The sequence below is a fragment of the Mustelus asterias genome, chromosome 15, assembly GCF_964213995.1.
Source record: "Mustelus asterias chromosome 15, sMusAst1.hap1.1, whole genome shotgun sequence".
In the NCBI taxonomy this organism is placed as follows: domain Eukaryota; kingdom Metazoa; phylum Chordata; class Chondrichthyes; order Carcharhiniformes; family Triakidae; genus Mustelus; species Mustelus asterias.
Window position 1 is genome coordinate 85,377,158 of NC_135815.1, and position 16,037 is coordinate 85,393,194.

At 43.9% G+C, this 16,037-nt stretch overlaps 1 protein-coding gene across 8 annotated transcripts in view; it reads left to right on the forward strand.

The window, feature by feature from the left end:
* stxbp5a (syntaxin binding protein 5a (tomosyn)) overlaps positions 1–16,037 on the forward strand; it is a 182,721-nt gene that overhangs the window by 93,260 nt on the left and 73,424 nt on the right. For all 8 annotated transcript variants that reach the window (XM_078230233.1, XM_078230236.1, XM_078230235.1 and 5 more), the window contains exons 11-13: positions 4,270–4,342; positions 9,177–9,324; positions 11,282–11,349. In XM_078230233.1, coding sequence (XP_078086359.1) covers positions 4,270–4,342; positions 9,177–9,324; positions 11,282–11,349 — 289 coding nt within the window. The remainder of the gene's footprint in view (positions 1–4,269; positions 4,343–9,176; positions 9,325–11,281; positions 11,350–16,037) is intronic.

Consider the following 16,037-nt stretch of genomic DNA (forward strand, 5'->3'; position numbering starts at 1 on the left):
ACGTTTGTGAGAGGGAGGCAGGGACCTGGTGCCTGGTGTTCGCAAAAGCCAAGGTGGCTGAGTGAGAGAAAGGGCTGGGGGGGGGGGGGGAGGGGGAGGTCTAGTGGGAGATTAGTGGGAGATTAGGGTTGGTTCACTTACCCTGGCTGAACAAAGAAGATCATTCATCGCCTTCTGACACTGCTGCCCCATCCTATTCTGGAGTGCGCAGGCACTGACAAGGGCTGCCACTGCATCCCAGGTGGGTGTGGTGACCTTGGTGGAAGACCGCCTCCTGGAGTGGAGTAGAGGGTGTCTCCACTCCATCCAGCATCCTGACGAGGACCCCGTTTGAAAAGCACAGTACTGCCTTGGCTGCCATCCCTTGCAGTCGTTGTGGAACAAGTGCTGGGGAGCTGTTTATATGGAGCTCATACAGAGTTTATAGGAAGCTTATTGGAGAGATTCAAATATGGATTTCCTGGAAGGATAGACATGTATTTGGAAAGCAGCAGCAAGTTCAAGGTCTTTGGAAAGATTAGGGAGCTTAGAGACGGGTTGATGATGTATAAGAACAGAGAGGTCAAGAGTTGTTTTTGAGGAGGGGGCGATGACAGATTTGAAGGAAAGCAGCACAATAGCTGAGACGAGAGGATCATGAGCTAACATGGGGGCCAAGTTGGGTGATCCATTTAATGGGGGGTTAGGGTTGAGGGAGCAGAGGGTGGGTCTTATGGATAGGATAAGCTCAGAGAGAGCATGAGGGGACGTGAGAGAGAGAGAGGAGAAAGATGCAAGTTTAAGGCTGGGGCAGAGGCATCTTTCAAAGATGTTTGACCCAATGTGGTATGGAGTGGGGAAAATCGCAGAATGCATGGTCTCAAACTTGGTGCTCCTTGCAATTGTTATTGGAGGCAATGGTGAATGAGACGGGAAAGGCATCTAGCACATGTTTTAAAATAGAGAAAAGAAGCTGGGTTATCTTCTCATTGTGGAGTGGTAAGTTTAGCAGATTGGAGCAAGACACTATTGTGCTTCAAGTAGTCCATTCAAATGAACAAGAAAGCACTTTCAACAATTTGGACACTATTCCAGAGAACTGAGTTGAATTGTGTCAGGGCTAAGCAACTGCAGTGTCTTGCTGGGGGAAGGGACAAATACATTTCTTGTAAGTAGCAGGCGTGGCTATGTTTGTGAAGGATTCTATCAGGGCTGGTTGGAAGCAGGTCCTAAAGGATCACTTTAAGATAGAATCCATATGGCTAATGTTAGAAATCAAAGGGAAAAAGATAAAATTTCCACTGAGTCTCAGCTGCCCCCTCCTCCCACCCTGCCCTCCTAATTCATTATTCCAGGATGCTGCACTTGTCATGGTCACTGTCCATCTCTTTCCTGTCCAACCCCAAGTGTCTGAACAGTTCCATGAATCCTCCTTCCAAGAAGAAGAATGAGGCACATGACGTGCATAGGCAGCTGGGATCAAGTGAATCCCTTGAAGAGTATAGGGAGTATAGGAGTAGAGTTGAGAGAGAAATCAGGAGGGCAAAAAGGGGACATGAGATTATTTTGACAGATAAGGCAAAGGAGAACCCAAAGAGCTTCTATAAATACATAAAGGCCAAAAGAGTAACTAGGGAGAGAATAGGGCCTCTTAAGGATCAACAAGGTCATCTATGTGCGGATCCACAAGAGATGGGTGAGATCCTAAATGAATATTTCTCATCAGTATTTACTGTTGAGGAAAGCATGGATGTTAGGGAACTTGGGGACATAAATAGTGATGTCTTGAGGAGTATACATATTACAGAGAAGGAGGTGCTGGAAGTCTTAAAGCACATCAAGATAGATAAATCACAAGGACCTGATGAAGTGCATCCCAGGACATTGTGGGAGGCTAGGAGGAAATTGCAGGTCCCCTAGCAGAGAAATTTGAATCACCGATAGTCACAGGTGAGGTGCCTGAAGATTGGAGGGTGGCAAATGTTGTGCCTTTGTTTAAAAAGGGCTGCAGGGAAAAGCCTGGGAACTACAGGCTGATGAGCCTCACATCTGTGGTGGGTAAGTTGTTGAAAGGTATTTTGAGGGACAGGATCTACAGGCATTTAGAGATGCAAGGACTGATTAGGGACAGTCAGCATGGCTTTGTGAGTGGAAAATCATGTCTCACAAATTTGATAGAGTTTTTTGAAGGTGTAACCAAGAAGGTAGATGAGGGCAGTGCAGTTGATGTTGTCCACGTGGACTTTAGCAAGGCCTTTGACAAGATACCACATGGTAGGTTGTTGCATAAGGTTAAATCCCATGGGATCCAGGGTGAGATAGCTAAATAGATACATAACTGGCTTGATGACAGAAGCCAGAGGGTGATTGTAGAGGGTTGTTTTTCAATCTGGAGACCTGTGACCAGCAGTTAGCCTCAGGGATCAGTGCTGGGTTCACTCTTATTTGTCATTTATATTAATGATTTGAATGTGAATATAGGAGGCATGGTTAGTAAGTTTGCAGATGACACCAAGATTGGTGGCATAGTAGACAGTGAAGAAGGTTATTTCCGATTGCAATGGGATCTTGATCAATTGGGCCAGTGGACTGACGAATGGCAGATGGAGTTTAATTTAGATAAATGCGAGGTGATACATTTTGATAGATTGAAACAGGGCAGGACTTACTCAGTTAATGGTAGGGCGTTGGGGAGAGTTACAGAACAAAGAGATCTAGGGATACAGGTTCATAGCTCCTTGAAAGTGGAGTCACAGGCGGACAGAATGGTGAAGAAGGCATTCAGCATGCTTGGTTTCATTGGTCAGAACATTGAATACAGGAGTTGGGATGTCTTGTTGAAGTTGTACAAAACAGTGGTAAGGCCACGCTTGGAATACTGTGTACAGTTCTGGTCACCCTATTATAGAAAATATATTATTAAATGAGAAAGAGTGCAGAAGAGATTTACCAGGATGCTACTGGGACTTGATGGTTTGAGTTATAAGGAGAGGCTGGATAGACTGGGTCTTGTTTCTCTGGAGCGTAGAAGGCTGAGGGGTGATCTTATGGAGGTGTATAAAATAATGAGGAGCATAGATCAGCTAGAAAGTCAATACATTTTCCCAAAGGTAGAGGAGTTTAAAACTAGAGGGCATAGGTTTAAGGTGAGAGGGGAGAGATACAAAAGTGTCCAGAAGAGCAATTGTTTCCCCAAACTGGGTGGTGAGTGTCTGGAACAAGCTGTCAGAGGTAGTAGCAGAGGCAGGTACAATTTTGTCTTTTAAAAAGCGTTTAGACAGTTACATGGATGAGATGGGTATAGAGGGATATGGGCCAAATGCGGGCAATTGGGACTAGCTTAGGGGTTTAAAACAAAAAGGCAGCATGGACAAGTTGGGCCTGTTTCCATGCTGTAAACCTCTATGACTCTAATCCTAGTACCCATGAGTGTTGCCTTCCTCTGTTTCTCTTGTGGATTAACATGCATGTCTTCCTCCCTGTTATCTCTGTATCCTTCACTGCCCGGTACTGTCCTTTGAGTGGTGATATTCTGGGGCGGAAGACCAAGAAACTGCACATGATCTCTGCTTCAGAGCAAGCAATTTTTCCTCCAACAGAGATCTTCAGCTCAATTTTCTGACATTTCCTGCTACCCCTGGTTGCACAAGGGATCCAGGGTAGCCCTCTAATTACACTTTATATACATAAAGAGGGTTCCCTGCACCCCTTTGTGCCTCATTTAAGGAATAAACAGACTGTGTTAGCTGGATCTGTCACGAGCAACATACCTTCACAAGAATCAAACTCTTATTTCACAAGATTATTAACTGTGGGAAGAAATGCAAGTACAGCTGCAACTCTAGGGCTGAAATCCACATCCATTTTTCCCTTTCACAGTTTCTTCATGAGCCAAATACACAATTTCAAACACTCCTCAGTATTGAATGGATAAAATGAAGGCATTGAAAATAGTATTAAACTCAAAATACAGTAAAATATATAAATGGAAGTGTCAATGTTTAAGTCTCAGTGGTTCTCACTGCGGCTTAATTCCACACTCTCCAGACCTCTGCAGTCACATGACTTATTGCTATTCAAATTTGGGGAGATAAGTTGATGTGGATCGTTCTTTTCTGCTTTCAGTGAAAAATTACAGAATTGCAATTTGATTTTTCTCTGCATTAGAAAATAATAAAATTCCCAACTATTGCATTGCACTCCACAGGCCTAATTTATCTGAAGGCCATTTTTCCAATTGTTGTATGCATCTATTTCTGACAGGTTTTATTTATTATTGTATTTCTACAGATTTTCAGGAGCCGTATGCGGTCGTTGTCCTTCTGGAGAAGGACTTAGTAGTTGTAGATCTTGGACAAAATGGGTAAGAATTGTACTGAAATTGACATTTGCAATAATGACCAATAAACTGGGTCAAAGAATAGCAGTTCAGCTTAAATAAAATTCAATCAAAGGAGGTATCTCTCCCTGCCATATCTGATCATTGTTTTAACTTGCGGAAATGTTTTGATAAGTAATAGCATTATTCCTCAAAAAGGGGTGCCTGACTGAGGTAACTTAAAGGCCTGAGGAAATGGGGACTTCAAGGAGATATCTTTTAGAAAAAGAAGTTAAATGCAGAATACTTTCCAGCAATCAAAGGCCATGAGCTAGCATATTCCTCTTTAGATATCTAACAGATCCCTCAACACCATTTACTCTCTGTCTCACCTAAGGTTGCTTTGAACAAAAATATAACATTCAAAACTTCAGTTGCTGACTTTATCCTTGGTTGAAGAATTTTCCCAGGCTTGGTCGAGCATATCACACTTTGACCATTGACATAACGAGTTTGATGTCAGTTTTCGTGCAGCAAGGGAAGGAAGGAAAGGAGGATGGTGGCAGTACTGATGAAGGAGAGCAAGGCAGTGCTGGAGGGAGAGGATGTCCCAGAGGGATCCAGGACAGAGCCTATTTGGCTAGAGCCAAGAAACAAAAAGTTGGAATTACATTGGTGTAGTCAATATGCCTCTGACTAGTGGGAAAAATGAAGAGGAATCAATTTGCCAGGAAACTAAAGAGGAGTGAGAGAGTAACTCAGTTATCCAAATAGTGACTGGGATAGTAGTGTAAAGGCAGTGGTGAGTGTATTCAGGAGAACCTTCTACAGCAGTATGTTTCCAGTCCAACGAGAAAGGACGCATTGCTGAACCTGGTTCCTCTGAATGAGTTGGATCAAGTGTCAGTAGAGCAACAATTGGAGTTAGCGAATATTGTATTTTAAGGTTTAGGATGGCTATGGGAAAAGTCAAGAAACAATGTAAAGTAAGAAAAATCAATTGGCAGAAAGCCCAAGCAGGATTTACTGCTCAACTTGCCAACCCAACAGTTGCAGGAGGAAGCTGCCCTCTGGCTTGGCAGGGGGATCTTCTGGTCCTGCCATTGTCAACGGGGTTTCCCATTAAATGCACCCCTCAGTGCTGTGAAACCCACAGGGGGGGTGGTGCACTGTCAGCGGGTCCAGAAGATCCTACCGGCATGAATGGCCAGAAAGCATCCCCACGTCCCTATTTTGATGGTATAAGAATGGATTTGACTCGGATAAATTTGAACCAAGAAGATTGGTGGGCACAACTGTACCTGAACAGTGGGCTATCTTTAAAGAAGGGTGGAGTGGAGGTATAGTCCCACTCGGGGAAAGGTAGGGCAAACTGATGCAGAATTTTCTGGGCAACAAAAGAGATGGAGATCAAGATGAAGTAGAAAAAGTGTGCTTATGACGGATGTCAGGTGGATAATAGAATTGAGAATTGGCTGAATAAAGAAGGTTTAGAGGAAATTGTGAAAACAAATAAGAGAAGTAAAGGGAGAGTATTAGAAGAGACCAGCTAATATTAAAGGGAATCCAAAAGTCTTCTATAAGCATATAAATAGCAATAGGATGGTAAAAGGAGGAGTGGGGCTAATTACAGGGGTTAAAAGGGAATTTACACATGAAGGCAGGGGGCATGGCTAACATACTGAATGAATACTTGGATCTGTCTTTACCAAGGAACAAGATGCTGCCCAAGTCATGGTGAAAGAGAAGGATTTAAAATTGATGAAGATAAGGTATTAGTTTGGCTGATTCTGTGGATACAGAACTGGCTCGGTCATAGAAGTGGAGATGCCGGCGTTGGACTGGGGTAAACTCAGTAAGTAGTCTCACAACACCAGGTTAAAGTCCAACAGGTTTATTTGGTAGCAAACGCCACTAGCTAGTGGGGTTTGCTACCAAATAAACCTGTTGGACTTTAACCTGGTGTTGTGAGACTTCTTACTCGGTCATAGAAGACAGAGGGTAGCAGTGGAAGGGTGTGTTTCTGAGTGGAGGGCTGTGACAAGTGGTGTTCCTCAGGGATCAGTGCTGGGACTTTGCTGTTCGTAATATATATAAATGATTTGGAAGAAAATATAACTGGTTTGATTAGTAAGTTTGCGGATGACACAAAGGTTGGTGGATTTGCGGATAGCTATGAGGACCATCAGAGATTACAGCAGGATATAGATCGGTTGGAGGCTTGGTTGGAGAGATGTCAGATAGAGTTTAATCCAGACAAATGTGAGGTAATGCATTTTGGAAGGTCTAATACAGATAGGAAATATACAGTAAATGGCAGAACCCTGAAGAGTATTGATAGGCAGATGGATCTGGGTATACAGGTACACAGGTCACAAAGTGGCAACGCAGGTGGAGAAGGTAGTCAAGAAGGCATATGGCATGCTTGCCTTCATCGGCCGGGGCATTGAGTTTAAAAATTGGCAAGTCATGTTACAGCTTTATAGAAGCTTAGTTAGGCCGCACTTGGAGTATAGTGTTCAATTCTGGCCGCCACACTACCAGAAGGATGTGGAGGCTTTGGAGAGGGTACAGAAAAGATTTACCAGGATGTTGCTTGCTATACAAGGCATTAGCTATGAGGAGAGGTTGGAGAAACTTGGTTTGTTCTCACTGGAATGATGGAAGTTGAGGGGCAACCTGATAGAAGTCTACAAGATTGAGGGGCATGGACAGTGTGGATAGTCAGAAGCTTTTTCCCAGGGCGGAAGAGTCAATTACTAGGGGGCATAGGTTTAAGGTGCGAGGGGCAAGGTTTAAAGGAGATGTACGAGGCAAGTATTTTACACAGGGTGGTGGGTGTCTGGAATTCTCTGCCGGGGGAGGCAGTGGAAGCAGATACGATAGTGACTTTTAAGGGGCGTCTGGACAAATACATGAATAGGATGGGAATAGAGGGATATGGTCCCTGGAAGGGTAGGGGGTTTTAGTTCAGTCGGGCAGCATGGTCGGTGCAGGTTTGGAGGGCTGAAGGGCCTGTTCCTGTGCTGTAATTTTCTTTGTTCTACCGAGGGAAGTGAGTGGAAATTGAGTGAGCACTGGCCATAACTTTCCAGTCTTCCTTAGACTGTAGTCTTGAGCAGAGGACTGGAGAATTGTACCTCACGCTCTTGTTCAAAAAATACTGTAAAGATGAGCCCAGCAACTACAAGTCATTCAGTTTAGAGTCGGTGATTGTGAAGCTTTTGGAAGAAGTAATTCGGGACAAAATTAATAGTCTCTCGCAGAAATGCAAGTTAATTAAGGAAAGCATGGATTTGTTAAGGGAAAATCATGTTTAACTAATTTGTTTGAATATTCTGATGAAGTAGCAGAGAGGGTTGATGAGGGTAACGCTATTGGTGTGGTGTACATAGGGTGCCAGAAGACACTTGATACAGTGCCATACAACAGACATGTGAGCAATTAGAACTGATGGAATAAAAGGAGCAGTAGCGACATGGATACAAAATTGACTGAGTGACAGGAAACAGGAGTGGTGAGCAGTTAGTTTTTGTTGGACTGAAGAAACATTTATCCGTGGTGTTCCCTAAGGTGGTCAGTGTTTGAGGATCCTTGCTCTTCCTGATGTATATTAATGATTTAGACCTTGGTGTAAAGTGCACAATTGTAAAATGTGAATATGACGCACAATGTGGCACCATTGTGAATTGCGGAGGATAGTGTAGAATTTCAGAAGGACATATGTTCGTGGCAGATGAAATTTAATGCAGAGAAGTGTGAAATAATTCACTTTGCTCGGAAGAACGCAGAGACGCATTATAAATTAACGGGTGCAATTCTGAAGTGGGTGCAGGATCAGAGCGATTTGGATGTATGTGTACACAAATTGTTAAAGGTGGCAGGACAGATTGAGTGTGTGGTTAATAAAATATATGGTATGATAAGTAGGAGCATAGGGTACCAAAAATAAAACATTGGTTCAGCCTCAATTGGAGTATTGCATTTAATTCTGGACACCACGCTTTAGGTGAAAATGTTAAAGAGGATGCAGAAAAGATTCACGAGAATGGTTCCAGGATATTAGTCATTTAGACAGTTTGGAGAAGCTGGGGCTGTTCTCCTTGGTTGAGAGATTTGATGGAGGTTTTCAAAATCTTGAGGGGTCTGAACAGAATAGATGGGGCAAAACCATTCACATTGATGGAAGGATCGATAACCAGAGGGCGCTGGATTAAGGTAATTGGCAAAAGAAGCAATGATAACCCTTTTGTTTTACACAACAAGTGTTTGAGATCAGAAATGCACTGTCTGAGGAGTGTGGCGAAGCCAAGTTCAGTCATGGCATTCAAAAGGAAATTGGTCATTATCTGAAAAGGCCAGTGATGTGCAGGCCTATGAGGAAAAGGTAGGGAGTGGCACTTGGTGAATTGTTCCTACAGAGAACCAGCACAAATGTGATGGGCCAAATGGCTTCCTTCTGCACTGTAACTATTCTTTGATTTTAACATGTTCTTACTCATTGTTTAGTTGGGAGCTGGATATTTTGAGGTGGCTATCTGATAAGTGATCTTGAATCTATTGTTCTTACTAAAACTAAACAGAAATGGTATGGAACAGGGTACAGTACTTTTGTTTTGTTGAAGGAATAATTAATGCAAAGCAATGGGCAACACTGTCATCAATGGGAAAATCCTTGACAATATGCTCCTTTTTATCAAAACTGGATGTTATGGCGTAATTACTGTGTACAGTCTTTGCCCGATTTATGACTTAAGTCAATGGATTTATATGAAAAGTCCTAACTTTGTTGGAAACTAACTTCATAGTTTTTAATGAAATGTCTGTTGCCACTGCTTATTTTAGGACTCTGAATGCATGTTATTTTTTTGTCTTCCAGTTATCCTATATTTGAGAACCCATACCCCTTGGATATACATGAATCACCTGTCACCTGTTGCGAGTATTTTGCTGACTGCCCTGTTGATTTAATTCCTGCACTTTATTCTGTTGGGGCAAAGCAGAAGCGGCAAGGATACAGCAAAAAGGTGCTGGATTTGTCTTTCAAAATTTAAAAGCCATGCAGTTTTTTTGTGCTCCTATGTATTTCCTCTGTATGTTCAGTCTCTCGCACGAATGTTTATACAGAATTTCCTTGCTATTTAGCATATCGTGCACCACACCGTTAACTTATTTCCCCTTGGAGAGTAGTGTGTCTCTGCTCAGTGTGACCTCTTTGATCCTGTTGCTTACATGAATAAACACACCTCTACATTGGTTAATACTCCTGCTATTTTCATGTATTCAGAGCTTCTCTTCATTGTCATAAGTTTTGTTTCTAAAATTAGATTACCTTTTAAATTGCGTGACTTAAAATAGGATCCTGTGTTTACACCCAGTTATTTATGGTCTCCATTCAGAGAAAAAAGTGGCGTTTGAACAATGCATAGATTTTCATTGATATCTGCAAAACTGGAACAGCTATACTTCCTTGAAGCATTAACACATTGACAATCAGTGTTCCTCCAGCACTTAAATTTACTTTTTCTGCTGGTGTCATTCATTTTTGCAACAAATCTCCAATGTTGTACCTCATCAAATGGGGTGAATTGGCTCCTGAGCTGCAGACTTTTACGTTTTATATTTCGGGTGTCTTCAGTGTAGTTTCATTTTTTGACTGAGATTTTGGGACTCGAGTCCTGCTACCATAATTGCAAATGTTTTAATTGTGTGCCAATTGAAGATGGAGAGGAAAGCAGAGAATTTGAATGTCCCTGAAGCTGCCAAACTATAACAGGGAAAGTTAATTGTGGAGGAATTGGCCATTTTTTTGCAAACAAGGAGCTGTGGTGTGGTGTGTGTGTTGGGTGTGTGTGTGGGGGGGGGGTGCGCGCGCGTGGGGGTGTGTGTGTGTGTGTGTGTGTGTGTGCACGCGTGGGGGGGGTGTGTGTGCGTGCGCGCGTGTGGGGGGGGTGTGTGCGTGCGCGCGTGTGGGGGGGTGTGTGTGTGCGCGCGCTTGTGGGGTGTGTGTGTGCGCGCGCTTGTGGGGGGTGTGTGTGCGGGCGCGCGCGCGGGGGGGGGTGTGTGTGCGCGCGCGCGCGGGGTGTGTGTGTGCGTGGGGGTGTGTGTGTGTGGGGGGTGTGTGTGCGCGCTTGTGGGGGGTGTGTGTGCGCGCTTGTGGGGGGTGTGTGTGTGCGCGCTTGTGGGGTGTGTGTGTGCGCGCGCTTGTGGGGTGTGTGTGTGCGCGCGCGCTTGTGGGGTGTGTGTGTGCGCGCGCGCTTGTGGGGGGTGTGCGCGCGCGCTTGCGGGGGGGGTGCGCGCGCGGGGGGGGTGCGCGCGCGTGGGGGGGGTTGTGTGTGTGTGGGGGGGATGTGTGTGCGGGTGTGTGCGCGCGCGCGCGGGGGGGGTGTGTGTGTGGGGGGGGCGTGTGTGTGTGTGTGCGCGCGCGTGGGCGTGTGTGTGTGTGTGCGCGCGTGTGGGGGGGGGTGTGTGCGCGCGTGGGGGGGGGGGTGTGTGTGCGCGCGCGCGCGGGGGGGGGGGTGTGCGCGTGCGTGGGGGGGGGGGGGTGTGCGCGCGCGTGGGGGGGGTGTGTGCGCGCGCGCGCGTTGGGGGGTGTGTGCGCGCGCGCGCGTTGGGGGGTGCGCGCGCGCGTGGGGGGGGGGGTGGTGTGCGCGCGCGCGTGGGGGGGGGGTGCGCGCGCGTTGGGGGGGGTGGGGTGTGCGCGCGCATGGGGGGGAGGGGTGTGCGCGCGCGCGTTTGGGTGGGGGGGGGGGGGGTCCAATGTTTAAATTTGAACTTATGTTTGAAGGCAGGGAAGGCAGTGTTTATGCAGTGGGTCACAGACAGTTATTGGTGAGAGGTTCATGTTGCAGTGTAGTTTTCTTGCCCACTAGGACTGCCTTAAATGCTTACCTGAATTTTTGGATAGCATGATTAGTGGTAAGAGCATCTATTGCAAAGGAAATCTCTTATGGTGTCTACATTTATTTTTATTATATCTTCTAGGAATGGCCCATCAATGGAGGTAATTGGGGTTTAGGCACTCAGAGTTATCCAGAGATAATTATTACAGGGTAAGTATGGAACATTCTGCCTCTCTTATTCAAGATATGCCTTGTTAAGTACAATTGTGTCCTTTAAGTACAAATCACATTGTTAATATTTAAGAAACAGATGCATATATTTGTATGTTACTTGAACTCAACGTACGATCAATAAATTTCTAGTTTGTTGGTGCTTAGTCCATTGAAAAATAAATGTTTATCAAATTAACTTTCCTTACATTTGCTGATGTACACAATTTAAAATTGCTGAATCTGTACAACGTTAGCAGCTGAATTGAACCCAGCGAAGTTCAAAATGCATCATCTTCAATCGTGAAAGAGTGATTGCGAATAAAGTATACGATCAGATATCCCAATGTAATGTTATGTTAGTTTGGGATATGTCATTTGACAATGACAAAGGTTGGACCATGAAATGAAAGAATTGCAGATCGTCTGTGGTATTCTTTATGAATCCATGGGTAAACAAGGTGATTACATGCCTTATTGATGATGAAAGATTATAGCTTTGTGTGTATTTGTAGTACTGTTTTGCTTTGTTCATTTGAGATGCAACTAAGTTTGTTCTTCCCTAAACTTATTTTGTAGTTATTTGTATTTTTACCTAAAATTCCGCTCTATCTCAAATTTCCCTATTCAGCAAATTTCTCTCTCTTCCAGTTATTTATGGATGAAATATATATTTTGAACCCTTACTTCCAAGGGTGAATTTACAGTTTGTGTATTGACATTTTTCTTGGCGTGAAGCACTTTTCCTCTGTTCTCCCAGTTTTAAGACAAGATTCAGAGGATTGAAGGATGTGCTTAGTTGTATTGTGCTGCAAAATGTCTGTTGATCAAAATAAAGGGGTGGCACAGTAGTTAGCCTCTGGTCACTGTCTGTGTGGAGTTTGCACATTCTCCCCGTGTTTGTGTGGGTTTCCTCCAGATGCTCCAGTTTCTTCCCACAGTCCAAAGATGTGCGGGTCAGGTTGATGGTTCAATTTAGCATGGCCATAGTGTCAGGGGGATTAGCAGGGTAAATATGTGAGGTTACGGGGATAGAACCTGGGTGGGATTGTGGTTGGTGCAGACACGGTGGGCCGAATGGCCTCCTTCTGCACTGTAGGGATTCTATATAGATGGAGGTGGTAGAAGTGAATCCTGAAGCAAGCAAATGGATGATTCCTATTTAAAATAGGAATAGGAAGGGAAAACAAATTGCAGGCTATAAGGAAAAGGAGCAAGGACACGGGAGGAAGTTAGGAATTTTTATCTCTTCTGAAACCCGACCATTTCTACTTTTTGCCTTTTTAATTCTTTGTTAGTCAGCCCTATAATCATAAACTTAACTGGCTCACCTCGCCCTCTTTTCTTTAGCTAATACCTGTCTCCATTCTTTCTTTTGCTCAACAACTGGCTGATCATGTAGCATTTACACCTCTTGAGTCTGAAAGTCATGTGTTCAAGCCCCACTTCAGGATATGAGCACATATTTCAAGCAACAGCTTCAATGCAGTACAAAGTGAGTGCTGCAGTGTTGGAGTTGCTGTTTGAAATATCATCTGTCAGTCTTGTAGTTTTTGTTGAGTTCACAATTGCTGATAAAAAAGAGACATACAATTGAAGTTCTTTGTTTTGCACTCATTAGGATAGCTATGCAAGATGAACCAAGAGGAAATAGAGACATTGCCATTTAGAATGCAGCAGAAAACAGTTAACTGCCAAGCTTTTGTTTCAAACTCAAGGCAGGCAGGTCAACTGGTCAAGGCATTGCCATGGGGAATGAACCAGGGAATGGCAGTCCACCAGCATTTGTTTAGTTGGAAAAGGCATAATGCGTGGACATGCTCCTTCTGTCTGGAAAGGGCAGGACCCTTAGGAGTGAATATATGTGTTTTTTAGCATGTGTAAATGAGCCACACTGCAGGCCCGACTGAAAATCTTAAATTGGTACAATCAGAATTGTTTAGCAAGTATTGTCCAATTGTGGAATCACATCTAATATTGGCTACTTGAGTTTTGCAAGCACGGGCTAGTTGGGTGCGGTCTGCACATGTCTGAACATCCAAATGGATCATGCTGTTTGAGATGACTTTCCACCTGTTGGGACATATGGCCTACATACCTAGCATCTCAAAGGCACTGAAATTCATAGACCATGTTACTCATTTGTGTGATAGGCAGAACGTCTGTTTGGCTTGACAGCAGCATCCTTTTATTGGAGCCTACCACTCAGTGTTGCTACTGCATAGTAACAGCATGCAACAACTAGCTTTATTGTTGCTCAGAGTTTTGAGACACCATACCCTTCCTGGATTCTGAGGCAGACTGGACACTTTTCAGGACTGAAAGTGGCAGCCTTGGGGCCCATTCATGAATTTCCATGATATAAATGAGCAATGATCTGATCAGCGTAGCCATTATCCTGCAGGATGGCTTTGCACCCTGTTTCAGCATCAAGCTTGCATGATGAGCAAGTGGCTCAGGCCATATTTGAGGTCGTCGTTGAGGCCAATCTTATAGTGCATGGAACTGTAGGAATCCTTGTGTATATTGACCAGTAAAGGTAGGCTTGTGGTAAACAATAGTAGAAAACCCATTGACAGATTTCTCAACTTAAGAACTAGCACATTGAGAAAAAGGAGCTTATTTGACTGCACTAGTTTAAAGGTGAATTTCAGCGCAGGATGGAGCCCATTGAAGTGTGTAAAGAAGTTCTTGCATGCATCTGTGCATTCAGATATCTGCAACCATATCATCTACATATCAGAAACATGTAAGGGCTAGGAGGTTGTGTGTCTTTCCATCACAGATATGTTTCTTGTGGAAACCAACAAAGGTGTTTGCAAGAGATTTGAAGCAAAATGTTTGTTCAGTATAAGAACAGAAGCAATTAGGGAGGGGGTTAGAGCTGTAGGTGGTGGTCACTTCCACATGTATACTTAAAGGTAGGATGTATATTCTGAAAGCAACAAGTCTGCCCCAGGCAAATACAGGTCTGTTAGCCTAACTTCAGTAGCAAGACAAAGAGCAGAATCAATTTTAAGAGTAAGATTAAGAAATTGGTGAAGATGACACTATTGTCTAGTTGATAAGTATTTATTCTTTCCAGAATTGCATGGATGATTCTAATTAAAATAAAAACCCCACAAATTCAGGTTAGGACATGGGATTGGTGAGAAACAGATTTTAAAATCGGAAATGCAGAGAATTTAAGTGGTGCACTATCGAAGTAGGAAAGATTTTTGAGTGAAGCTGAAATCCCTGTTGTTTCTAAACTACATAATAGTGAAACTAATTGAGATAAGGTTAGATTTTTTTTGGCACTAATGAGTAGACTGTAGCTCATTCATACAACTGGATAGGCATCTGAGGAATTAAATTGAAAATGAATAAATATTAAGAATTAGACATAGGTTAAAAATTGAGGGTTGTATAGGACTGTTAACAGGTTTGGAGTGCAGAAATTACAAGGCTGTGGTGGGTGGAATCCTTGTGTGTACAATTCTGTAGCTAATCCCAAGGAGGCAAACTTTGATCATGAGAAGAAACTGAGAGCAAGATAGTTCCACCTAAGCAGGAAAGTAACTAGAAAATGTTAAAGCAGTTGGGTTTTGTTTCTTTGGAGAAGCAGACTTTGAGATGTCCTTATTTGTTTCCAAGAATATGCAGGGAATTGACAGAAGGAGGAAGGAACTGAAGGCATTGATGCTGAGTTTGCAAATGATACAAAGATATGTAGAGGGACAGGTAGTATTGAGGAAGCAGGGGTGCTGCAGAAGGACTTGGACAGGTTAGGAGAGTGGGCAAAGAAGTGGTAGATGGAATGCAATGTGGAAAAGTGTGAGGTTATGCACTTCGGAAGGAGGAATGGAGGCACAGACTATTTTCTAAATGGGAAAATGCTTAGGAAATCAGAAACACAAAGGGACTTGGGAGTCATTGTTCAAGATTCTCTTAAGGTTAATGTGCAGGTTCAGTCGGCAGTTAGGAAGGCAAATGCAATGTTAGCATTCGTGTCAAGAGGGCTAGAATAAAGAGCTGGGATGTACTTCTGGGGCTGTATAAGGCTCTGGTCAGACCCCATTTGGAATATTGTGATCAGTTTTGGGCCCCGTATCTAAGGAAGGATGTGCTGGCCTTGGAGAAGTTCCAGAGGAGGTTGACGAGAATGACCCCTGGAATGAAGAGCTTGTGGTATGAGGAACGGTTGAGGACTCTGGTTCTATACTTGTTGGAGTTTAGAAGGACGAGGGAGGATCTGATTGAAACTTACAGGATATTGCGAGGCCTGAATAGAGTGGACGTGGAGAGGATGTTTCCACTAGTAGGAAAAACTAGAACCAGAGATCACAACCTCAGGCTAAAGGGATAATCCTTTAAAACAGAGATGAGGAGGAATTTCTTCAGCCAGAGAGTGGTGAATCTGTGGAACTCCTTGCCGCAGAACGCTGTGGAGGCCATGTCATCACTGTCTTTAAGACAGAGATAAATAGGTTCTTGATTAATAAGGGGATCACGGTTATGGGGAAAAGGCAGGAGAATGGGGCTGAGAAAAATATCAGCCATGATTGAATGGCAGAGCAGACTTGATGGGCTGAGTGGCCTAATTCTGCTCCAATGTCTTGTGTGTACAATTCTGTAGCTAATTCCAAGGAGGCAAACTTTGATCATGAGAAGAAACTGGGAGCAAGATAGTTCCACCTAAGCAGGAA